Genomic DNA, 26,280 nt, shown 5'->3' with positions numbered 1-26,280 from the left:
GTTTTATCAAATTTATTTATCAAAGTAAATGCTCCATCTTAGAACAAGGGAAACATTTATTTTAAAAATATTTAACTGTCTAATACATTACACTTTAACAATATTTATAGTAAAGGATTCTTACAAGAAAGAATAAACAGCTTTATGGTACAATTAGTATAAGAAATATCCACATGGGGACTGTTTTGCAGTGTAAAAACACACCATACATCTGAAATGGTCATTTGCATATAAAAGCTACCACTGATGCCAGTGAGTCGCACAGTGATTTAAAAAAAATCTCCAACAACAGAATCCAAAATATACAAGTATTGCAAGCTATACACAGCTAACCAAATCAACACAGAACACTGTAGCAGGTTATTCCACTTTGTCTGAAGTTACACATGGTAGGATGAGTTGCGTTCCAATACAGCTTTTATGAGACTTGTACATAAAAGCTTCAGTCCAACACGTTTCACAGACTGTAGAACTCCACCAGTAAATGCACTTTGATATTTGGATGTTGAAGCCAGGTGCATCATTTACAAGGGCCATGGCAAATCACTGAAGTCTACAGGGCCACCAAGGCCTGCATCTGCTTCAAGAAGGCTCATTATTACAGCCATCGCTGCTTCGTCATTGCTAGGGCTGCTTGATCCCTGGTCGTTGTCAATCATATCAATGCCAATATGAGAGTTCTCCCCTGTAGGCACAAATACAGGAAGCTGTCAGAATGCCAGTTCTACCTCATTTGCTTTACTTGCTAAGGGCCCTTGCTGCACAGCTGGAAGCAGAATGTTGGAACAGGCTCAACTGTTGTGGGAGCATTATTCTTGTATGACCAGGTTGCCACAGCTTGAGGGACACCACAGATGCCTGGGTGTCAGAACAAGGAATGCATGCCTAATAAGGACAGCCTTCAACACCTCAGTCAGCTGAGCCCTGCTTCTCACCTTCAGTCCTTTAAAAGCAGTCTCAAAGAGCAGGTGAGGAGTTCAGCTAACACCCCAATTCAGGGAGAGGAAAGCCTTTCCAAGTGCTATCTAAACCAGCTTACAACATGAAGTGAGCTAGCAAAATAGACCCCCAGGCTGCTGCCCTTGTAGCCCCCCCACCCTTGCTCCCCCAACACCTTTAGGCAAGCAGTGGTGACTTGTGTGCTTTATGCCTCAGCTATTGAAGAGTAACTTCCTCTCAGTGGCTGCAGTAAAACCCACCGTCTTTCACGTTAGAGTTTCTATGCAGTTAGTTGGCACGGAGGCAAGTTAGTGTGTGACTTCACTTACCAAGAATAGAGGAGCTGTCAGAATACGGGTAACCAGAGTTGTCTTGGATTTGCCCAGACAGTAACCCAGCTGAAGAAATGTCTGGAGTGCCACCATTCAAGATCTTGAAAGAAACAAGTAGCCATAAACCAGCAAGAAATGTTGCATTAAGTCTTAAGTTGTCCAATGTTGGGGTTTTTAATACCGAGAAGATAGACTTCCTGAAAAAGCACACCACCTAAAGCCCAGCCCATCAGATTAGTCAGCTAGGAACTACTACTTCTGTATTATGCCCAACAAGCAGCTGTCAGGTGGACAGTACATCACCACCAGAAAGGTGGAGATCAAGGCAGTACTACATGCCAAACTTCTTAAAGTAACTCCTCAAAAAATATTAGCAAAGGTCCTCAGGGGATTTCTGTGGGTCATCTAATTATTCCACCTGTAAGTGACAGTAATTACAGCTAACTACAGCACAGCTCTGAATTTACAAATACTGCATATGTGAAGTGTTGTCAACTCAGATCCTTCATTGTAGGAGCACTGTCCTCCCAGGTAGAGACAGGATGCATGGGCAGAGCACTGCTCCTGGATTACAAGCCTAAATGCGTTTGGTACACAGCAGCACAGCAGTACCATGTACACCAGAGCTCAGCAGGAACTGAAGAGCCTTCTCTGGGATTCTTACATTGTGAGAGAACAGCTGAACATGAGCCATAGCTCTGACCTGCTCAGAGGTGTGCACAGTCGAAGGCAAGTATTGTGAGCTCCCTGCTGAGGGCAGCATCGGCTGGAACTTGGCCTCATTTCTAGCAAACATAGTCTTTAACTAAGGAGAAGAATTGAGGAGGTGCCAATATCAGAAACTCCCAGCTCTGTGTTTTCCTTTATTCTCTTACAGTAGCCCTTACTAGATTATGTTGAATTATTGTAGGGCAGAAGGAGCAAGAATAACTACTACTAGAATAACTCTGTTCCAACGTCAAGGTTTACGTCAAGAACAAAGCCAGCCAGGCATAAACAGAAGTTGTTACTGTTATGCTCCAGCAGTACACACATTTTTATCTATAGTCATTAATTTCGGGGGGGGGGGGGGTGGGGGGTGGGGAGAAGGTAGAGTATGAGGCAGTGTGTGAGAGCACTGAATAAACGTTTGGGTAAGTGCTCTTTGTACCCTGAATACACCTACTGCCATAAGCACCAATTTACTAGATGACCTTAATGCAGCCAGTGCAAGCGTTCAGGTGGTGCTGCGCTGGGAATGGTACGTGAGTGCTCCTCAGGCAATCTCAGAACAAGGTATGGTACATGGTACTGACTGTCAATAATCCGTCAGCACGCTGCAAAGCCTCTGGTTGTCGTATTCTGTGCTACCGCAGCAAGGAAGTGTTGTGATTTCTTTGAGCACAGCCAGTGCTCAAACACCAGCGCTCCCAGTCTTCACCAGTATGTGGTGGTAAAGAGTTTCTGGAGCACTGTTTCCTGCACTCTGTTGAAAACGGATCTGAAGAGCAGGTGGAGTTCAAAAGCTGCCACGGTTTAAGAACTCCCGGTCTCTGCACTTCAGGGACTACTGTTACAGGATTCTGGCCACCAGAACACTCTGACTTGCTGTCAGACTCTCTCAGCCAGAAGTTCCACACCAGGTATGATTCTGTCAGCATGACCTCACGTTGCTTGCCACTACTGCTGCAAGACTCTGTAAAGCTAGTTCTTACCTTCTTGCCTCCTGGGGAGGATGTGTCAGGTGGGGGTGTGCTGGTAATGTTCAGCGGACTTGAACCACAGCTAGAAGGTGATGATCCCCTTATCCTAAAATAGGGATAAACAAGGGAATGAATTTACCAGCAACTTTGAGACTCTGGTGCCAGAGACATGGAGTTTCAAATGCCACTTCAATACAAGGCAGCAAACTAAAGGTGTTGCAAAAATGGAAGTTCATTTTTTAACTTCCTCGCTTTCCCAGTGTTACTGAAATCAGCAGTAGCAACATTCTTCTCTGCAGCCAGATGAACAGTTGTGCATGAACTGCCCGGCTTGCTCGATCTGCAAGCTTCACCTCCTCCCCCATTATTTGTTCCCATACCGCCTTCACAGAGGCAGAAGGAAAAGGTCCTGGATACTGAGGAAAGCATCTTTTTTTTCTTTGGTATTTTACTTCAATTTAGACAAGCAAAGAATCTGAGCTGCCTCAGTCACAGCAACCTCAGCTTCTTATGTGAGCAACTGCTACAGAAGCACACTGGCTACTTGACAGAGCTCGTTTTTTAAACAGTCTGAAGCAGCATTTTTCACTTCAATTTTCCATAGCCTGATCAAATATCTTTTTTTACATATTAGTGAATAATGTATTAACTGCAGAACCAGCAAATCTCTAGGCTGCACAGAGGAAGGGTAGTTACAGAGAAAAGCAATGGAAATGGGAATCTTATCCTTGGCAGAGTTCCGCTGGGAAAGCTGAACAGAAGGCAGCTTTGGAAAATAGTAACAGCTGCTGAAAAAGGACTGGAACTAACCCAGGGTCTTCAAGTGAAACAAAAGCACGGGCGGGAAGTTCTACTACTACGCTCGCTGATGCTAATGAAGTGTTTTCCAGCTACTGAAACGGGTGGTTAAGGTTCAAAAGTATCAGCCCAGCCTTGGTGGGGCACTTTTGGTTTTTTTTTCCTCCTTTTTCCTGTTCTCTCAGGCAGGAAAAGAGCCTTACAGATAGGGGTGCTGTTCCCTTACTCAATGATGTAAATGGCCTCCGGCCTGCAGCAGAAACCCTCCTATGGGAAAAGGCCAGAAGGCTTTCCTGAATTGCAGCTCCGTACGGTTAAGTTACTGCCACCAAGTATCTGCTGGGTGAGACTGCTTTTATGGGAAAGGGAACAACTCCCAAAAGGAAATTAATTGAACAAGAAGGATTGCTACCCAGAAGAAATTAAGTGATATCCACTGGAGGCTGCTGCTCACACGAGAGGGAGAGCTGGCTGTGAGAAACAGCCATGTAATACTCAGTCCCTTTCTGAAAGGTGCTACAAGACTTGTTTAGACATGAGACCTACTACTTGACTTTCAGACAGGCTGCTCTGGGAAGGCAGAGCCAGCTTAATCACTGTGTCCATGCTCAAAGAGCCACAGGAGAACCACACAAGCTGAACTTACACACCTGACAACTCTGAAAGCATCTGAGCAGAGTACATCACATGAAAACAAACATTGCTTTTTTGGCATGTAGCATTGGCATTGGAGGTTGTACCACTTACACCTTTAAGTCACTGGGAGAAGAATGGTCTGGAAGATAATTTGTTTCTGTTTAGCTGTTCTTTTTAACTATTGTTGCTGGTAAACAGATAATTATCACCAGTACAGTAACAGTTCCAATATCAGCCATCTGCAGTAGAAAGGTGGAAGGCTGGAACTTTTTCATTCTTTCACGATGGGCTCTGACTGCCTCAGGTATTCTGCACTGGCATCTGTAGCTATCTGCAGCTATCTGCAGCTATCTGCTTATAAAATACAACTGTATCATTCTGCATTCAGCACCAAGAAAGACTTCCTTAGGTTCCTCTTAAAAAAAAAAATATCAATTTCCTTTAGCTTCATCCCATTTCCCCTCACCTGTGAATCTCCATGATTTCTTCAGCAATCATCCTCCCTATTTTACCTGCCCCAGCTCTTGTTCCACCTGGAATTCCAGGTACAGTAGGATGGGTCCTTTTTGGGCCACCTGAAATGAGTAGATACCCAAAGGTCAGAGAAAAGCTTCCAAGTTTTTTCCAGAAGCATTTACAATTAGGCATATTTTGACATGCTGCAGGACCTTCTGATCTGTATTTACAATTCCACCAACCTGCAAGTACACTGAAACGTATGGAAAGCTCTGACTTGCACTGAGATACGTTAAGTCTCAAACACCCCTCTATGCCACCAAGCACACAACGGATCCTGGCTCCTGTCAGAATCCGGCTGCCTCAAGCATCTCGTAGTACCTCTTGTCCAGACTTGGTAAAGAACAGCTCATCCAACCTGCTTTCCTGTGTGCCTGAACAGGCTCATCTCCAAACACATTTGTTCTTTGCTTTGTATAAAGAACTTCCCAGCACGTATTCCACCGAACATGGGATAAGCCCAAGCTACTTGATGAACATAGATAAACCCCTGTAGGTAACTGCAAGTATCTAAAAATGTAAGAAGTGAGGTCTGAACAGGAAGGAGCTTGCTGCTACTTTAATGTGATTTGACACTTGCACAACACTTGAGAGGTAGCCAGGAAGGAGCCCCACAATATACTCCAAGGTGTTGTGAAGAAAAGATTGCACACTGAAAGGGCAGGAAAGCCCTAAGCACTGCTTATGTGTAATGGATAATGACCTTCTTTTAGAAATTCATATCTAACAATAGCAGCCCTCCGTATCTAGGGCTCAGACCCATCAGGAGGTAAGAAGGTTCACCTAAAAGGTCAAAGTCTTAGCAGAGCCAGAACAACCTGAAACTGAACTTCACTCAATTAGCTTTCTTTTCTGGGGACAAGAACTGTCAGTCTGACATTATTAGACATCTAGTTTCTTTTTGAAGGCTGTATTGTGGCAAAAGTAGGCTTACCCTATTGCAGAGCAGTTTGTTCTGTACTCTTCCCGTTTCTCAGAAGGCGCAGACACCACATCACTGCTGCTACTCCACTTTCAATCACTCAACATCATGCCTGCATGGCAGCACCTCTTCCTACCCCTGCCAGCTGTCTCGGGCTTTGCCACCCTTCCTCCTCCCCAGTTTCACTTAATGAACCTCATTTTCCAGAGCAGAGATAACCAAAGGAAGAGTCCTGCTTAGCAGAACTGTGCATGACTTCAGCCAAGGGTATTGTGTACAACTTGTGCTATCCTCACTCTGCAGCTATAAAGGCACCACTGACAAAAGTGGTATCTAGTAAGTAGGGTCTCTAAAAGCAGTGGTTCCCAGCTGTTTGGAAAGAATCTCAGTACTATCATCATGTTGTTCATCCACGGGCTGTCACTGCATCCCTCTATTCTTCCTCACTTCCACCCTGCTCCAGCAACACTGGGTTAGGAGCTCACACTCTGCTCCACATGATGCTGCATGCCACCGGTTACAAAGGGGGGATCGGTCACCTGTAGCATTCATAGCCAGCCCATGATGCCTGCCAGAGGCCAGTCTTCCTGCCCTGACCAAATCAGTCACGTGAAGGACAGGTGAGGGGCAGTAAGCTGAATGGCCAAACTGCACTTGCCATCCCTTTGCCCCAAGTAGTTGCTGCACTGGGCACAGAATGTGAACTCCACTCGGGGATCATGTACGATACCACCGCGCATGACAGCAAACATTTCTCCTGTGTCACTCCACCAACCCAGTTCATACTTGTTTCTTTCACTGTCTTGTTCACTCCTCTCTGACCAGCTCATACCCAAAGCTGATATTCAAATTCAACAGGGCAAGAACTGCAGTAGCCCTTTCAGAGCATTAGCACTTTTTTTGCTCTAACCCTTGTTTTTCTTTAGGTCTTCATATATTCTCAGTGCTAGTGTGCAGCAAAGTGTGTGTGCAGGATCAGCTGCTAACAAAGCCCCACTGCCAGTAGTTTCCTCACAATCCAGTAGTTACCTTCTCCAGCCTGAAGCACGCTGTCCATGCTGTGTGGAGAAGCCGCAAGCTGTGGGAAGGCTGCGTCTCCGCTATCAAGAACGTTGGTACTGCAGATTGCAAGAATTAAAAGAATCAGTGACAGAAAGCCCTGTGAAACAGCCACTCTGCCAGGGGGTTGGAGCTGAACACTTCAGGGTTTTAAGCGGCTGGTGATTCCCTATCACCTCTGTGAAAGAGCTACTGACTGACACTGAGGCTACGTAACCACCAGAAAAATCACGTCAGAACTCAAAGTTCTGATGCAGAACTGAACAGAACTCTGTCACTGTGCCTGAACAGACCCCTCAAGGAAACACAAACGGGGAGGGGAAGTTCCTACAAAAGCAAAGAAACACATCTCTCATAGGCTAGAACCCCAGGTTTCCCCCCTCCCCCTCCCCCAAAAAATTATTTCTGCAGGCTTTAATAAACACTTACTAAATTACTACAGTTATTAAATTGATATCCTTCTCCCCAGGTATGCAGTTCTGGGTGTTATCTGGAGAAAACGCCTATGTCATATAGGATATACACACTTATTTAGGTCAAATCTCATATGAAACAGGGCAAAGCAGTCAGCATTTACAGGCCTCTCTCTGCCAAGGGAAAAATACTTACGAAACGACTGTATTTGTTGAGACAATGTATTCTACTTCTTTGGTCCAAGGGTTCATGAAACTGAACCAGCGACTCCGCAATGTAATAAAAGAGCCATCTTTTATTTTAAACTTGTAGCAATTAGTTGTTATTTTTTCTCTTGTCTGCAAAACTGAAGACAGACAGAAAGCAAGTAACCTTGTGCCAAACTCCCAACTTCACTATACAAGTAGAACCTTTACCAGGGAGAACTCAAGCTAATTCTTCCCTCCATTCCCCAAACCCCCACAGTATTTCTGCAGTCATCCCCCCTCACCCAACCTGTACCTCAAGTATTCACTAAAAATCCAGAGAAGTCTAAAATATAAATCATATTGCTTGGCACATGCAGCACAACGTTCTTAACCGAAGCATTTGCAAACAGAGACTGTTTGGTTTCATTAATACAGGATCCCACTCAATATTTTTACAGAGTTTCTCTACTGGAGTATTAATAACCGTACCTTGTCTATGACATTCTGCAAGATGTCCTATATCATCTTGATGAAAATATTCGTAACACGAAGTACCTAGAAGTTCCTGGGGTAAGTAGGCCAGAATGGCTGTTGCCCTTGGGGAAGGGAGGTAGAGGGGAAGAAAAAACCCAAACAAACAAGGTGAAACAATTTTTTTTTCCCTGATTTAAGTATTAGCAACAGATTATTGACATTCACACTGAAGCTGGGCAAGGCTCAAGTAATGCAGAAAGGTATTTTCAGCTTAGAAGGTACAAAAATTAAGAATACTCTTTTTAATTTTCAGGTAATTAAAAGAAATATGTAACACCTACAGCCCTCAGGTATTATAGTTGACCTGTTGCCACTGGCAGGGCTCGAAGGCTCCCAACCTAGCTCTGGAGACATACCATAACTTTGGGAATTTAACCAGAATGAAGCTGACTTATAGCAGCCACAAGGTAATACACAACTTTCTGCCTAAGATGCCACTGCAGACACACACCAGCAGCCCAAAGAACATCCGTGTTGCTTTGTGCACGCACAGCGCTGCCGTCGCACAGCGGCCAAGCTGGTACGCTCTTACAAGTGTCTCAAGAGAATTTTCTCCCCTTGCATCACAAGTCTTTCAGAGTGGGACAAGCCAACCCAAAACCAACCCCCTGCCCCAGCCTGCACCCACACCTACACCGAAGTAGGTAAACGAGTAAACGTTTCCTGAATAATCTTAAGCCCTACTGGGTGTGTCTGGCTCTGGGGGGGGGAGAAGGGAGAATTTCTGTCAGCTTGTGATTTAGGGATGTGTAGGCTTGCCTCCAGCCCCCAGAAGACAGACTTCTGAGAGTATCTGAGGAGGTAGAGTACATGACTGCTACCATGGCACACAAAACACTGCCACCAACCAAAAAACCATCCTAGACTTCCTATTGACAGAATAAAGTTGAGAAAGGAACAACGCAGGACAAGGGACACAGGAAGACCCTAAAATGTACACCATGTCATTTGGAAGACAGAGAACACTGTCAGAATTGTATCTGCAGAAGCTATAGGGAACCTGCTCAAGACCATCGAAACAAAGTAACGTGGATGAATGATGCCAGGGCAAGAGTTCCTCACTAGTGAGCACACAAAACTAGTGAAGTCCGCTTCAGGCTTACACCTGATGTCCTCCTTGACAGGGAGCTCTAAGACATCTCTGCTTTGGAGAATCATTTTCCTGGAGAAACTGGCTGCTCACGGCTTGTACAGGTGTGGTCTGTGCTGGGTAAAAACTGCCTGGATGGATGGGCCCAGAGAGGGGTGCTGAATAGAGCTAAATCCAGTCAGCAACTGGTCACAAGTGGTGTCCCCCCAGGCTCAGTACTGGGGCCCATTCTCTTCAATATCAAGGATTTAGATGAGGAGATTAAGAGCACTCTTTGTAAGTCTGCAGACACTTGGGTGGAAGAGCTGAGCTGCTTGAGGGTGGCCAGGCTCTACAGTTGGATCAGGACAGTCTGGATTGATGGGCTGAGGCCAACTGTATGAAGTTCAACAAGGCCAAGTGCCAGGTCCTGCACAACCTTGTGCAGTCCACAGGCTTAGGCAAGAGTGTCTAGAAAGCTGCCTGGCAGAAAATGACCCTGGGGTGCTGACTGATAGCTGAATACAAGCCAGCAGCGTGCCCAGGTGGCCAAAAAGGCCAACAGCATCCTGGCTGGTATCAGAAACAGTGTGTCCAGCAAGACTAGACCAACTGCAATCGGTTTTGGGCTCCTCAGAGCAACAAAGCTGATGAAAGGTCTGGAGCATAAGTCTTATGAGGAGTAGCTTAGAGAACTGGAGCAGTTTAGCCTGGAGAAAGTGAGGCTGAGGGGAGACCTTGTTGGACTCTCAACTAGCTAAAAGGAGGCTGTAGCCAGGCGGGTGTTGGTCTCATCTCCCAAGTAAGAAGCAATATGACAAGAGGAAATAGCCTCAAGTTGTGCCAGGGGAGGTTTAGATTGGATGTTATGAAAAATGTCTTCACTACAAGGGCTGTCAAGCACTGGAACAGGCTGCCCATAGAAGTGGATGAGTCACCATCTCAGGAGGGATTTAAAAACCATGTAGATGTGGTACTTAGGGACATGGATTTGTTGATGACTTGGTGGTGTTAGGCTAAAGGTTGGACTTGATTATCTTAAAGGTCTTTTTCCAGCCAACATTGTTCTATGATTTTAACAACATTAAATATTCACATGAGAGAAATTTTCAAATTGGCTGCTGTCTGGTGAACCTTATCCCAGGTCACTTAAACTGCTGACAGCTCCAAGACTACTTTTATGAATTATCTGAGAGCCTGTGGAGAATCGTGAAGCAGCAAAACATAGGCTTTTATCTTTAAAAAGGAAGAGATAGGAACCAATTCAACCTTATTCAAGTACTTTTCCAAGAACTTTAGTAAGCAAACCTTTTAACAGCACTGCAATGGTGGGAAGCCTGACATAGAAGGGTAGCTACCGATATGGGCTCCAGTAAGCAACTTGTGAAACCTTTTACGTTTACTTTCACAGCAGGATAAACAGACCTTTTTGGAAAGGATAAGACCAAATTATAGTGGATGTCAAAAGACTCAGTGAATTCAACATGTGACCATATTCTATTAAGTAAGGAAGGAATTGTCCTTGTCTTTCTTGACCTTCACCCTTTATTTACTTTTTTCCTTCGCTTGCTTCTCTACCTTAAGATGGCAGCTTTAAATCCAGAAGTATGCATCATCTGCATGTAAAAATTTAATTGTCATTAATTTAAGAGTCATTAAAAGTACTGAAGTAGTAAGAATCAGGATAGTTCTCTTTAAAACTCCATTCTGTGTAGCCTGCCATTTTGTCAGTAAACTATTAAGCAGTTCTAACTCTGGTAGTCCAGCTACTCAGTACCCAATCTACAGCAGTTCTTCAGGGACCATGCAATCCGTAAGGATGTAAAGGCAGGACCCAGAGTTTAAGTGTTGCCTTCCTGAATTCCCTTGGGCAAATGACAAAGGGACAGTGCAAGTCTAAATGAAAAAAACCACCCCAAAAAACCAAAACACACCCAAAACCAACATAGAAATTAATTGGTTTCAAATTTAACAGGTGCCTAAATATCCTCCAGTGGAAGAAGGGATTCAGGAGATGCTAAGTTGAAGCCTGCTGGGAAGCTTTCTTCTAAAAAAATTCCCTTTCAAAGAGCCCTTTGCAGTAATATACACATTCCAAAGTCTGTAAACAACAGCTGGGAAACAATTAAATGAGAGCATATGTGTTTAAATCCAATGGGTCAACATTTTCTGAGTCAAAATTATCCATCAGGGGAATGTGTCTGATCTTTTGAAAATGAAACTCATTCAAAAGCTCCTGTACTTTGGCATGACAGAATGGCATGTTTTGTCAGCGACAGCAAGGCTGTGGATGCTCTCATAGCTCCCAGAGTGCTCTAAGCACCGCTGCTGAAGAGTTGGTATTTCAAAAAGCTTTCTATCCATTTAAAACCAAACACTCAGTCACCCCAAACACGTAAATAACACACACAAAGATTCTCCTTGCTGCACTTCCTCTCTGGACTATCAGCTCTATTTCCTCTCAAAGTCCACTAAAAATCAGCTGACACAGACACACCCTAGAAAAAAATTCCAACGGGCAGATTCCTGAGCCTCGGCTTTTGTACATTGTAAGCAACTGAGCCTGAGCCACAGGCAACCTAGAACAGCTTCATTTGGGCAGTTGCAAGCTATCCTGAGAAGGAAGGGAATGGAATAACCCCTCTCAACCAACCCAACAGAAGCTCTCTTAACTTCCTTCAACACCTTTTTTTTTTTCCCTTTTGATGATGTCGTTAATTTTAAAAGATGACCCAGGTCATGTCTCTGCTACTTAAGCAAATTCAAGCAGTTTCTTTTGAAAGAGATAAGAATTAGCCTTTTAGATAATAAATAAAATAGATGCTGGAGAGAAGATACCACACTGTTCTATAACCTTTTCTGCGAAGCAAAGCTTGTGGAAAAGCTTTCTTATATATACACAAGATGACAGAAGTATTAATTCAGCAGAACACGTTCAAGGGTAGAGTTAAACAAAGGTGCACGTTGCCAAAGGGTAGCACAGCCTGTGCAAGAACTTAGCCACGCAGTGTTTGCGCAAGTAAAGAGGTAGTAATTACAGAGGCTGGTTAAGCATAGGACAGCATAGTTTCTGAGGAACACATATACACATTCTCTTAAAAAAACAACTAGAAACAATCCCTCGATTATTCTGTCTAGTAGGTTCGTTTTGTTTGTTGGTTTGTTTTCTTTTTTGGTGTAGTTATTCGTGGGTTTCTCTTAATTTAATCAGTAACACTGAATAAATACACAGTAATAGCTTTGAGCTGGGTCTCAAAGACCAAAATAACCTGCAGGTAACATTTAGTAAAAAGCTGTAAAGAACACTCCTTTCTTTTTTCATTTACACTGCTTTAAGTGAAGCTGTTAGTAAAACAATACTGGACAGTGACTTATTGTGGAAGGTATCACAAGCATTCTTACCTCTGATCTACAAAAACAAATTTCCCATCTATTGCGTGTCGAGAAACATACTCTGTAGGTTTCACCCTGATCTCACCGTTGACTGGCTGTGGTACTACGTGAGGATGCAGCCGTCCAATTGCAACAAGACAGCTTAAATTACAGCCCTCGTTATCTGGTTCATTATCTTCATCTAGTCCCATTTTTGTTGGCGGCCAGCTTTTCAAATATCCTGTACTATGAATAGTGCAAAAGCTTTTGCGGTCTGCTGTAAAAAGAAAAACAACAGAAAAAGCAGTTAGGTCACGGATATTGCTTTGGAGGATTTCATCTCAGGTCTGCTAACAATGCATCTCCTCCTGGGTAAGGATCCAGGAAATTTAGGATACTGTTCTCTAAAGGATTTTTCACTACTGCTCCAATACAGCATGTCTGAGATCTCCCTCTGCAAAACTGCTGTTTATACTGAAACACTATGCAGTTCTGACTATTCGATAATTTTTAAGTAGGAATTGCATCACACTATTATTTCAGCAAAAGATGCAAATCATCTAAAGGAATGTTTTAAGAAGTCAGTATATTAATCAATAAGACGCCTTGTTCAGCTTAATGCGAGGCTCCTACAAAACAGCAGAACGGTTTGTTCAGCAGAACAGACACTGTTTGGTCTACACAGGGAACAGCTGTACACAGAGGTGAGGATGAAGATTCTCAGTGACAAGCAATACAGTCAGTACCTGTAAGGAGAACTCGGACTCCTCAGCACTGAGCAGGCCTTAAAACTGCAAGGAAAACTTCCAGAGCAAGAGGTGTACACCTAACTGCGCAAACTGGTTTCCTCAGGGATGAGGACTAAAGCCCAACCCAAAGCTGAAGCTGGAGTACTTGGGATAGCTGTCCCACCCAGAGAAAACACTGAGGCTGCCTTCTGTCCCTAGCTCACACCTGCCACTAACATCAAATGTATTATCCAAAGTACTCAAAGAAGAAACTTCCAAATTTGGACTAAATATATACATTCCAGCATGTCTACAACACCACCCTGCAGAGGAAAATAATATGACCAACTCTGATAACGACCAAATACTTCTGGTGTAGAAATACTGCTTCCAGTACTCAATATACCAAAACAGCAGATAAACTCAGAAGAAACTATTTTTTAAGAGATGGATATCCAACCAAATATCACTTGTCAAGTATGGAGCAGGGAAATAGAATGGGTAACAGCTCCCCTTTGACGGAGACACTGGCTAGAAGGTCAGGACTGAATACAGTAATACAATCAATGCCTGAAGAAGATGCAGTAACCACACCAGAACTGTCAGCACAAACTGCCTGCAAAAATTGCAAGAAAGCAGGGAGGACAATTTGGCTTTATAGCCAATACACTATGTAAAAGCTACAGTTGGAGCGGGAGGCGAAGTATGAAGTAATAGATCTAGATATAGTTCAAGATCTTAATAAGAAATATTGCCAGGGTTCAATAAATATAAACAAATTAACCACTGCAAGCAAGCAACTGTAATGTGAGTCAGGCTTTTTTATACATTTGGTAATAAAATGTGTAATTGTTACCTTTCTTCTTTGAACAGGTTGATGGAAAATCCTTGTCTTCTACTTTCACTGAAGGTCTATTGCACTTCATCCTACAAAAGAAGGACCGTCTTGCTCCAGAACATAGTCGTGATGGCCCAGGTGTTATATCAGTTTTAACTGGGAGTCCAGCTGTAGCAAACAGAGGAAGTGAGGAAGTCTTCTTTGTCAGGTAAAAAGTAAACCATACAAATGATTACATCATACAATCCCACTGTACGATGTTTCAGTTTTGCTGGGACTTGCACAGAAGTCCTTTCTTATACTTCTTCAGGAGAAGTAGTCCTGTTTTGGAGATTTTCAAAGTGATTACGTGCAGGACTTAACTGACCACATCAACATTAGAACTTCTGACTACAATTTCTAGCACAAAAACATTGATGCCAGCTGAGAACGTAGGGTTGTAAATACAAAGATTAGCAAAACATTGTACAAGTCCACACAAGTTTTTGCAATAAACATGACAATTTCTTTGACTACTAATCAACTAATTAAAAATAGAGATTATTTAGCCATAACCAGAGTGGTGCTTCATACATAGTAACTCAATAGACCCTGGACCTTTCAGACCTGAAGACTTTTCTACCACAACACCCACAAAGAAAGTACATATGCACATATATAGCAGAAGAGGCCCAGTGTCATTCCAGGTCCATTTCAACTGGTATGTTCCTAGACATCAGGTATTTTTCATTGTTCTGACAGATGGAGGGAAAAAAAAGGTAGCAGTGAACTACACAAATCCCCAAGACCCCCAGTTATGTGTAGAAATAAGTGCATACAAACACACCCTAACAAGTAGTCCTGATCTTTATCATATTCTTGCAGGAGATTCTTAGATTCTTTTCTGTACAAAGTATCCAAAGACAGACAGTACCAAAACACACATCAACTCCGGGAGCCAACAGCAGAGGTCTGGTACAAGCAGAGCTCCTGGTGTGCAACAGGAGCACGGGTATCAGCAACACCACTGATGCAGCTGGAGCTCCAGAGGACACTGCTCCAAGAGTAGATGGAGGATTTAAACCACACAGCAACTTTTCCAGAGCTTGCTGTCCACTTAAGCAAATGAACAGCTACGAACATGTACAAAACCTAGGGCTCTGTAGGCTTTTAACATGAGGAGGAAAACAATGATGCCAATGTTGTAAAGTGTGCCTCCCTTAAAATTAGAATTGAGCAAGGTCACCTCAAGGAGGTCAGACTGTCCTGCACCCCATGCACTCTAAACTACTGTTCAGTGGTGAGAGTACAAGCTGTGCTCGAGTCACTCATACAGACATACATACATACAAACTAGTACTCTTAAGAATACGAGTTCCTGAAATCCTACCAATCAGTCTATCATGGCAGATGGGAAGACAGTAATTCATAGTATTTATTTTTGCCTTAACTTTGTCAGAGGCGTACAAAAAAAAGGAGCTAGCACTGGATATACATGCTTGACAACCAGACAAAACCAGGAGCCAGAAAAACTTCAGTTGATCCAGCTGGAGCCTCTAGGCTCACTGCCCTGGAATGACATCTCTCAGCTTCAGTTTCTGAAGTTGGGCTGGCAGATTCTTTAAGATGAGATCCTAGAGATTTCTGCTCCTGTCAAGCATGAGACTTAATGACCTGGAAATCTGCAGGTGTAAGATATGATCTTCTACTTAAGCAATGCAGACTCCTGTTATCAGAGTGAATTAAACACCCACTCACCTCAAATGCAGCAGAGATACAGAACTACTTTAAAATACCAGAGTGGAAAAGAGCCAAGAGACATAATAGGAAATTATTCCAAAGATCAGGTTAGAAACCTTATAAGAGAAAGGTTAGATCATTGATGGAAGTGGCAGTAAGTAATGAAAAGAATCCGCTGCCTTGACTGACAGCTAAGGAATACCAGAATAATACTGAGTGTATTCCAACCACGAGAGTGGTGAATTAGAACAAATGCTTCATAGGTTTTAATGGGAAGAAATAAACCTTTGATGTCTGGGAAAGACAGGATACAGGTAAAGCCAGTGAAACCAATGCACCTATAACGCAGTGCATGCAAACCTATTCGTTTCTATGGCCAGGTATCTCCTCCATACCTTTCACCCTACCAACCTAAAGCCTCCACACAGCACGCCCCACCACCACACACACACTTGTGACATTGGACAAATACTCAGAAGCACTGTGCCTGGCTACATGACTGTTTCTGAAAAGGTGGTCATACTTACTTTTTGCATCTATAAGCCTTTCTCGTGGTGCAGTGTCAGAAGAAGAGAGCTGCTCCTTCACTTTGGCAATGTCTTTAGGATGAAGGTAATCAAATAAACTTTGACCAATCAAGTCATTCTGTAGAGATTGAATATTCAGTCAAAAATCAAACTACTTGTTCAGTATATTTTCCCAAGTTTATCATCTATTAGAAACAATCGTTTTCCATGTAAGTCTAACCAAGGAACATCACACATCAAAGATCCAAGATTTAATGGAATGTATGTTTCCTCTGCATGTTTAAGTTAATACTCCATAGTAATTCTTTTTCAGTATTTTTAGTAAGACTTTTACAGAAATAGGGTGTTCAATCCACTGACATTAAATATTCTGGTTTCTCTTCAAATGTGTAGCACATGAAGCAAGACTGAAGGCAAGAAGTCATAGCTGCAAGTGTTCTTGTTCAACATCTACATGATGAGTAGGCATTTAGGATATACCTCACTAAAAGGCTGGCTGAGGAAAACTTTTGCAGCTAATACATTTTTTAAATTTGGTAAGGAAGTTAGATGACAACAAGAATGAAGAATATTATTTATACAATACATGTTAATGAGATGTTAAAAACCTGGCTTTAGTCTAATTGCTTCCCTGTTTCCATCAGCAAGTATGCCAGCAAAACCAGAACAGACAGAAAGAATACGAAGACAAAAAAATTATGTGAAGCTACTGGAAGAACCTTAGACTGATTTGCTTACACTCCCAATTAGATAATGGTTTTACAAGCCTGAGAGTAAATCTCTGATCAGAATGCATCAATCCATGAAGTTTAGTTCCTTTTCACCTCCTCAGTTTGAATGGAAACCAAAAACAATCTTCTCTAGTGACATTGCAGAGAAAAGCACTTCCTTTGCACCAAATCTCGGTTTTCAAGACAGACTATTTACATAAATGCCCCTCCATATAAACATCTAATCAGAAAAAAGCTTTCAAATCTTTTAAGGCCTAACAGAGCTTAAAATGGAAAAGAGTACCTGGCTGTAGTTGAGGATCTTGAAGACAGATTCTGAAACAAACAGTATCTTCCCTCTGTCACAGCCCACAACAAAAAGAAACCCATCTGCTGCCTAATTAAGGCGGGGGGAGAAAAAGTAAATTACTAAGTTCTACATCCTCATTGCATCATTATAACTTTTTAAAACATTTTGTATACAGTGGAATTTCTACACTAGGAGAGCTGCCTTAACATTTAGAGATAACTGAGTCAACAGGCAAGATATGAAATTACAATAAAGGTTGGGTTTTTTGTATCTGCAAAGATTTTTGGCAGCATTCTGGGCATCATGCCCAGAATGTAAAATTACTTTTATGGGAAGAAAGAATTCATGTCTTGTCCAATAATATTATGATTATGTTTAATAATGCCTTCAAATTAGAATATTATTTTAACTGTATTTATTCCATAGTTCCTCTTTTAGAAACCAAACATAACCTGGGTATTTATTTATGTGCCTGTACGTAAGTAATTCCTGCTTCAATAGTACTCTTTCAGCTATGTACAAGGATGCAGGTTTAGGCCCCAGTTTCATAGCTTCAGAGTCACAATGCTACAGAATTTAAATTCTGCATATTCTATATATGCTGCATTTCGACACCGCAGTGCTTCACAAACTACACAATCTACTAGAAGAGCGTAACTATGAACAACTCATCACAGTACAGAAGTGGTATACAGCAAGCAGCCAAACATATTAAGTCATGTTACATCAGCAACCTCAAAAAAGGTGTTTGTTACATCACTGGATGCTGAAAATCATGTCAAGGTAGCCCATGGCAGAAAGTCTGCAAGAAAACTTGGTTCATTCCATTGAAGAACGAAAGATTTTGATGGTTACCATCACAATATCAGTTTCCTCAGATCTCCATCTTAAATCTTTCTACTTAAACTAAAAGGCACTAGTCATCAGTGGCTTTATGCAATAATCTTGCAGATTTCTTCACTATCCTCCACAATTAGAACATTCTTAATCTGAGATACAAGGCAGAAAAATACTGGTGTGTTTTGCTTTGGGAGAGTTATATTCACAGACATCAATATCTCTTAATTAAAAGCTGAAACATACCCTGAGAATAAGATGTTTTAATTCATCGTCTGATAGAAAAGCAGGCTTATAGTTTGCTTCTGTATATGGGTTTGTAGCACCTAAAGAAAACAAGAGTTCCCCATATCACAAATGGAACAATACAAACTTAAATGAGCACTTGTCCTTTGGCTCTTTCTTATCCTGTCACTCATTGCAGGTGTTCTTTAGAATGAAAGTTGCTTTTTGATTTTATTTTACTGTCATCTTGATCTTTGTCAGTATTCACTCTAAAAAGGATGAAGCGTTTGCTAGAGCACAAACACTGCATTACATAGTAATGCAAATCAAACACCACCTCAAATATAAGTGTTCCTCAACAAATTTAACCCAAATGTGGTGCTCAATTTATGGGCTGTCCTCAAAATTGGAAATGAAAAATAAGATATTAAAGAATAAAAGCCTTCAAATTATTTCTTCTCTTTATTGCTTCATAAAACTGACATGGTCATGTAAACAGACTGTCACTTGGTAACTTACAAATCAGTTCTCATACCCTGACAAAGACAAAAAAACATTATCATGACATCTCAATACCAAAAGCCCTAAAGTAGCAACAAACGAGGCTGCTATTTATTAAAGAGTACTAATTCTCAGTCTATTCCCTTCATAAAGGCAAAAGAGAGCCCAATTAGTAACCACTGAAGTGCTATGAAGTACTAACCTCATCAAGTGACAGTGGCAGTTAAACCTTTCAAAATGCTACAACATATGATTGGACAACATCAGGTCTCCTAGAAACTGGAACAATAAGTTTGTCTTTAAATCAGCTGCATCACTACCTTCTCTCAGGGGCATATTTCTTGAAAGCTTAAGCGTTCACCGTCATCACTGATTGTACCCAAGCACTGATTCACTCTCCCATGAAGCTTAAGGTCACACAGAAATTGCAACAACCCCAACTCTCCCCAACCTGTATGTTTCCCTCTGGGTGCTTGGAACAGAAACTACTTAAAAAGTCTGAATTTTCAAAATACTCTCCATTCCTTCCCACACAGATAAAGGTATGAACAAAAAGCCTCAGAAGTCCTGTAGGAATATCACTTAGACATAACGTTTAACCTCTCTGTCCAACAAGTTTCGCGCACTAAGTGTTGCTCAGTACTACAGAAGACTGAACGGTACGCTGCCACTTAAGCCCTTTATTCCTCTGGTTTTTGGCAAAAGGACTCCCCTCCACCCCCAGACAACTTACCACGTAGTGTTTTCATGTGCTGGACAGCCATTCTCAGTACAGTGAGTTTATCTAACTTGCGAGACATAGCGTTGCACGTCGGTACCAAGGATGCCAGTTCATCTATAAAACTGTTCATTTTATCTCTACGCCTTTTTTCAATTTGACTGTGAGCCTCCCTAAACAAGGTAACGAGGAAAACAGAAAAACATTACAAAAATAATGTATAAGAAAAGCCCTAAATCCAGTATAACAAACCCACAAAAATAACCTTGTGTTAACTCGGTTACCCTCCTATCCTTGTGAAAAAGACATCCACACAGAGAATTCTTCAGACACGCAATGTTTGTTATTTGGGTGAGTAACAGTTAAAAGCAGTAGGCAAGGCTGCAGCATATAGCACCAATGTACCAGAAAATACGTATCATCTTGGCCATAGTGTAAGCTGAATCCTCAGTTCTGAAACCCACTAAACAGTACAAAATTACCTGAGATTTCTACTGCTGTACAACACTGTTTTTAGCACTGTGCTTTTAGCACATACACTGAAATTTAACTGGAATCATAACCATTACAGTGAAGCAAATTCAGGTGTATAAAAATAAAGAGTAAAGCATTCAACTAAGAATTTGTAATCCCTACACTATTTGGACTAAGTATTTAAAACTACTTCTGGCTATGCTAATGTAAAAATTCTACTTCACCTACAGCTTCCCATTTGAACTATTTGAGATACCACTGAACTATTCTTAACCAGGAAAAATGATAAAACCAAGTTGGGGGTTTTTCTGGTTCATACTTACCTTTATTAGAGAGTCACAACACTCTTACATTTGAAAGAAATAAATGTAACGTTATTGGAAACACATAGACTTCAATTTCAATGATGATACTAACAGAAGTGACTAAAATAGAGTTTTCATAAAACTAGATGCAGTCTATACATGAAGAATGTTAACAGTGCAAATTTATAAAAAAATAATAGAAGGTCAAAGCCAGAAGAAGGGAAAAAAGGAAGATATCTTTAGGATAAGAAAAAAGGCAAGAGGTCAATTGTTTTCAGTGTATTTGTTTAGAGTATTACCTTGCATTTTTTATTCTGCCTTGTTGGTCTGTATACTCCAATCTGTTGAAAAATTATATCACAAAGTTAGTGTTGAAAAAACTGAAAACAAATCTCTATATGTACCTAACTACTCACACTCATTAAAATACTGTTTAAAAATAAATTTGAATATTTAACCTTTCTTCAGAAAATAACATTATTTATAAAATTTGGGCTCAAAATCTGGGTTTTTTTCATGTGTTTTAATTTGTTCAACAATCTTACGCCTCCGCCCAGCAAAGAAGCAATGTGGGACACCTGACCACAGTGACACTGAGAACAGGTCCCTATGCCAGTACCGTGGAACTAATGCTTTAATGACTGTCAGTAGTACCTTCCATGCTGGTCATCTTTATCTGTATCCATACCTTCCCTGCAGAAACAGAATAAATCAATATATTACAAATGAAGCAGGATTAACAAAATTTATCAAACTCTTGTAAAATTAGAATAAAGTATTCTTATCTTCAAATCCTAAATACAAAATATAATAGAAAAACAAGAACCTGGAAGGACTAAAGTAGTTGTGTGGTTTTTATAATATTAAAACATTTTCTTAAATTAGCAGGTCTCCTTTGGAGCTAACAAATGGCACAGTTTGATGTGTTTGACAGTAAAACATGCTGCAGTTCAAAGATATCATCTGTTATAAAAATGTTTTTCCGTTAACTAGAGGGGAAAAAATTGGCATATCTAAGCAGGTATTTTTTCATAGGGCTAACAACTTGTTTTTAATACAGTTAAAAGTTCAACCAGAGGCAGTTATCAAAGCATCTAGTACAAAATTCACAAATTGCCCTGAATTACTCTGTGTAGATGCCCACATTCTACAGTTTAGTTTGCCTTATGGTAGGATATTTTGGGATGGGAGATGGTAATGATCTCAATCAACCAACCATTGGAAAGGGACAAATGCACAGACAAAATGAGATTGTATGAAACTACCCAGGCAGATCTTAAATTAGTGCAACTTTCACATACATGGTTATTTTTGTCTCAACACAGAAAAAATGTAAGTAAGGAGGTATGCAGAATGAAAAGGATCCTCCTAATAACACTTTAATATTGTAACCATATGTACAGAAACAAGGAAGAGGAAAACACAAGTTTTCATAGCTGTATCTGGTGAAAAAGTTGAATGTCTAATACTACAGCACTGTCAGACAAAGATGATTAGGAAGAGAATGCTTTGATACATCTAAACCTGTACAACTCTGCTTGAAGACACACTCTTAAGCCTGGCTTGCTCTGGTTTACTTTAACTGCAAACTTTAGGGAAAGGCAAGGGAAAACACCAAGCATCTTTTTCAAGTGAAACTGATTATTAAAATATTTATACTTACTCAAAAGGAAAGCCATCAAGTCTGAAAAAGAAAAGAAAAAGAAAGTACACCATACATATGAAACAAGAATAACGTCAATTCAAGCTAATTTATATTCTATTTGAAAGGAAAAGCACAAGGAAAACAAGACAATAGCAGTGAACGTAATCTAAGGGGACAAACTTCTTCAAATTAATCTTTCTGAAAGAGCAATTCTGCTTTTTAAGAGATAGCATAGTTCATTATACTTCATGTGAAAGACTAGTAAAACAACTAACCTAAAATATGTTATGCAAATCATTGAGACATTGTTTTATATTCAGAAATGAAAGATCTGAGCTTTGTGTGTGTTGCCCCTGTGATTAGAAAAATGGGATTTCAGACGACTAAGGCCAGAAATTATTTTTTAAAAATAAAATATTTTTAAAAATGTATCCCAATTTTCTCATCTTTTGATTGTACCCAGTACAACAGATGAACATTTCCTATTAGTCAGTACTAAAGTCCTAATTCTGAACTTCATACAGACTTTATCATATCATAAGGATACCATAAGGAAACTGAACAGAATTTCTGCATGCAAGCTAACTGGCTGGCATTACTTCAAGACCGTAAAGTCATCTCAAATACCACTGAGCTTTAACATGTTAAGAAGCTATGTTTTATAAGACCCTTATGAAAAGTCTTCTAGTACTAGCCATTAAAACACTAGTTATTCCTATTCAACATTGGACATTAGGCTTCTTAAATATAAACATGCTAGTTTTTCATAGATTGTTTGTTGCACTTTTAAATCGTCTTTTTTAGAAACTAATCACAGACATTTGAATAATGCTAAGGGTCTCAATTTGTAAAACTGAGTTATTGTCAGTGGATGGCTCAAAGCATTTCTGATGCTCACAAACATGGAGGTCTAGAGGACTTAGACATGAGGCATCAGTTTTCCACTTCTGATGCCACCTTTAGCTGCAGGAGGTCTGTTGTGACAAAATTCATATAGATTTTGTTTTCTGGGATTTTCTAAGGCTAAAAAGAAGTGCAAGGTAAGTTACAAATGATTCAGGATAGTTTTTTCTTACCCTATATTTATTTCAAACGCTGCTCCAAAGAAAAGAAATTAACTGTTTAAGTTGTGTGCATGAAGTCATGGATTCTAGACTGACTAAAGCAAACTGTAATGGCAAACAGACAACCCTTACTAAAGTGACAGCAACAGGTTGGACAAATTTTCCTGGAGGAGTGGTAGGAGAAAGCATTGAAAAGAAGCTGGTCTGGAGAGCTGAATGCACATCTGATCAATATGCTTGCTGGTACTCAAATGGTGAACAAAGAACCACCCTAAAACAGTCATCTTCCTCCTTCCTTATTCCCTGACTTCACTGTTAAATGAAGCATAAAACTGGACACTCACACAATTTACGTAAAAAAACTGTTGTTAACAGGTGGGAAAAGCTGAACTGTAGCATTTCAGAACAACATTTACTAATACATACATATAGGAGGAATCAAGGAAGACTACCTTAAACTCTATTTTAAAATGGGATTATTTACTAGCCACCATTTCCATTGCAACACAACATGAACTGCGGGAGGATGACAGCTGTTGTAAGCTTATTTTACTTAGGATTTAAGGAAACAGTGTTTTCACATATTTAAGAAAATGCACACACAACCTAAAGGGCAGAATTATAACTTACAAGAGTAAGCTGTCTTTTGGAAAAGAGGGCTTGAGCAATGCTTCCTACCCAGAAGAATAAAGATGGAGAAATCCTTTCTAGAGAAGAGGAAGTTGGTAAGATTGAGGCGGTTCACTGAATTTTGTAGTAGCCAATTCAACTAGTGGGAGTCATGTACTTTTCAGGAAGACTAAACACATACTAGAGAAGGTATGTATGCCATAGGTTTGTGGCCTTTAAACAGTGCTTAACATCTGACACATGAGTTCTCCTAAAAAAAAATCCTATGGACACGAAACCTAATTCCTTAATTGTCATGTTCAGCATGGATTAAAAATTCTATCCCTCTCTGTAAAAAGAACTGCCAACAATGCAAAGACTTACTATGATAAAATCTGTGCTAATTTATGCCAAAATGGACTACAGTCTGATATTAATGAAGGGTGGAACCCATTCATAAGTTACCCTGCAGCTAGACTTTGTAAAGTTACGTAGTTCACATAGTGACTTAAGGGTAGGTAGGTTTGGTCTTGGTGTACCTAGTGCAGAAGTCATCACACACTGGGAAAACCAAGAGACATAATCACAACCTTTACTATTCTAAATCAGAGCTGGTGTGATTGCTTTCTATTTCTAACACCTGCCAAAGAAATTATGGTTTGGCCAATGCTTCTGAGCACTGTTATTAGCAAGCACTAATAAGGAAAAATAAAAAAAAAAATAATCACAGAATTTATTATTTTCTTGAAAGAAAATAACATTCTACCGCTGATTCAGACAGAATCAAGTTGGGTTTTTTGTCAGGAGTAGTGATGTACAGTCAAGGACCAACACAGGATTAAATCAGCTGATCAAATGAAAAACAGATATACTGCTGCTAACCAGAGACTACTCAGATTCACATTCAACTGAGAGACCAAAATAGCTTCATCAGGCAAAGGTTGGCAGCACACAGATAGGAAGTGACTAAAAAGGCAAAAGATAGGTGAAGAAAAGGAACTATTCCCAGTTTTGCTTCTGTTTTTTAATGAATACAATCTACTCTCCCTTCTAGTCATTCTATTTTTATGTAAATGGTCGATATAATCAACCTTCACACTGTACACTTGATTAGTATTAATTTTTCTTTCCCCCTTTCATTGGCCAAAGGTTTCTTTCTTCAGCCTTACCCCATTAGATAGCTCTCAATTCTAGCTGCACTGAGATGAGGGATTTGTTTGTACTATTAAATAAACTTTCCTCTTACTGCAGAGTGGCTTCTTTCTTCATTAGAAGCTTTTTGACAGGTTGTCATGAAAAGGTATTTTAAAATGGCTATAAAGTATTTCTATAATTTCTCCCACTGTATTGTTGTGTTACAACCTCTTTTTAGCTGTGTTAAATCAAGAGAAATCCAACTTACTGATAATCCGTAGAGCTTCCTTTTCTTTTCCTATTACAATCCATTCCTGAAGTGCTAAGGGAACTGGAGATCAAGTCAGCAGGGTCTGGTGACATAAAGTCACTAATTGTAGAAGATATGTCCATCCTTTGGTCTGCCATTGGATTGTCTAACATTGGGAAAAAAATAGCACCACATTATTCGGAGCGGAAGCTTACATATTTTCAAAAAAAAACCCCTAGAAACTAACAAATTTCAAACTTCACATTCTCAAACCCACAAAAAAAATAATTCTATTATTTCCTTTTGTGATAAAGCAAACAGACAAATCTTCTTTTTCCAAACATTGGCGTATTGAATGCATGAGCACTCTCAAATCATGTTACTTCACACAATTGTTTTTTAAAAGAACTGTGAGCATGATCTTTAACTCAACCAGGTTTACACTTATATAACCTGGCCAGCTAACTGCTTCTAGAAAATAAGGGCTAAGTTGTCTGTCTTTCACTGACTAATGAGAGCTCTAATTCCACTGAATTTCATGGAACAACAACACCTCCACCACAGCAGATCCTATAAATAAAAACTAATAACCCAGTGATGGTCTAAGAATACTTGTTAAAGATACAAACAGATCTAATAAGCTTTTTCATCCAAAACATATACATTTGAATCCCCTAGACTCAAAATAATTACACTGTTGGAAGAAACTGTGTGAAAAGCTTATGTATTGCTAAATGGCATCAACTGTGAAACAGAACTGTTTTTACCTGAAAGCCTGTCTTGGAAGCCTGAATCAATTGGGGAAAGACGACTCTCAGCCTGAAGCAGTTGATCACTTTAAAACTCTTCCATGCCTCATATTATGCTAGTCAAGTACTTTCGAAGACCTGAACAGGAAGAAAACCACCAAGCTGAAAAAACCCAAACACTTTCAAAACAAATTTGTTCAGAACAATTGCTTTTGACAAAGTTTACAACAGCAAACAGAAGTTTTCTACTCAAGGACTGAACTTTCATTTCCTTATAAAGTGTAGAGCTTTATGTATCATCAAAAAGGTTACACGTTGAGATGTGCATCTCCTATGGCCTGAGCTTTGGAACAGAAGGAGTCTCTTCAGTATCACTTCCTTTTGGGCCCTGCTTGTCATTCTTTGGTAAAAACCCTCCGCTCACAAACAATGATCAGTTCCAAATATATTTCTTGTCAGATGCTAACAGAATGAGT

General features: G+C 40.4%; 1 protein-coding gene across 1 annotated transcript; it reads right to left on the bottom strand.

Annotated features, from left to right (window-relative positions):
- Window position 1: 1 nt before the first annotated feature.
- On the bottom strand, window positions 2–25,861 carry BMAL1 (basic helix-loop-helix ARNT like 1). The gene is made up of 18 exons (XM_084264146.1): window positions 25,823–25,861; window positions 25,074–25,221; window positions 22,017–22,037; window positions 21,008–21,046; window positions 20,653–20,694; window positions 19,590–19,747; window positions 18,377–18,456; window positions 17,288–17,380; window positions 16,274–16,391; window positions 14,046–14,195; window positions 12,492–12,738; window positions 7,976–8,082; window positions 7,494–7,644; window positions 6,855–6,943; window positions 4,854–4,962; window positions 2,966–3,059; window positions 1,269–1,371; window positions 2–685 (listed from the first exon to the last, which is right to left on the bottom strand). The coding sequence occupies exons 2-18, from the start codon at window positions 25,211–25,213 to the stop codon at window positions 525–527; spliced, it is 1,902 nt and encodes a 633-aa protein (XP_084120272.1). The 5' UTR covers window positions 25,214–25,221; window positions 25,823–25,861; the 3' UTR covers window positions 2–524.
- Between the last annotated feature and the right edge of the window lie 419 nt (window positions 25,862–26,280).

The sequence above is a fragment of the Gallinula chloropus genome (genome assembly GCF_964237585.1).
Source record: "Gallinula chloropus genome assembly, chromosome: 4".
In the NCBI taxonomy this organism is placed as follows: domain Eukaryota; kingdom Metazoa; phylum Chordata; class Aves; order Gruiformes; family Rallidae; genus Gallinula; species Gallinula chloropus.
The sequence above is the reverse complement of the archived record's forward strand: the minus strand, read 5'-3'. Positions and strand labels throughout refer to the sequence as shown.

Excerpts from the sequence above, each read along its gene's own strand:
- BMAL1 (XM_084264146.1), bottom strand. The coding sequence starts at position 25,213 with ATGGCAGACCAAAGGATGGACATATCTTCTACAATTAGTGACTTTATG. Across the intron at positions 22,038-25,073 it reads GGAAGCTCTACGGATTATCA|ACTTGATGGCTTTCCTTTTG; the intron begins GTAAGTTGGATT and ends TTTCTTTTTCAG. Across the intron at positions 16,392-17,287 it reads AGATCCTCAACTACAGCCAG|AATGACTTGATTGGTCAAAG; the intron begins GTACTCTTTTCC and ends CAATCTCTACAG.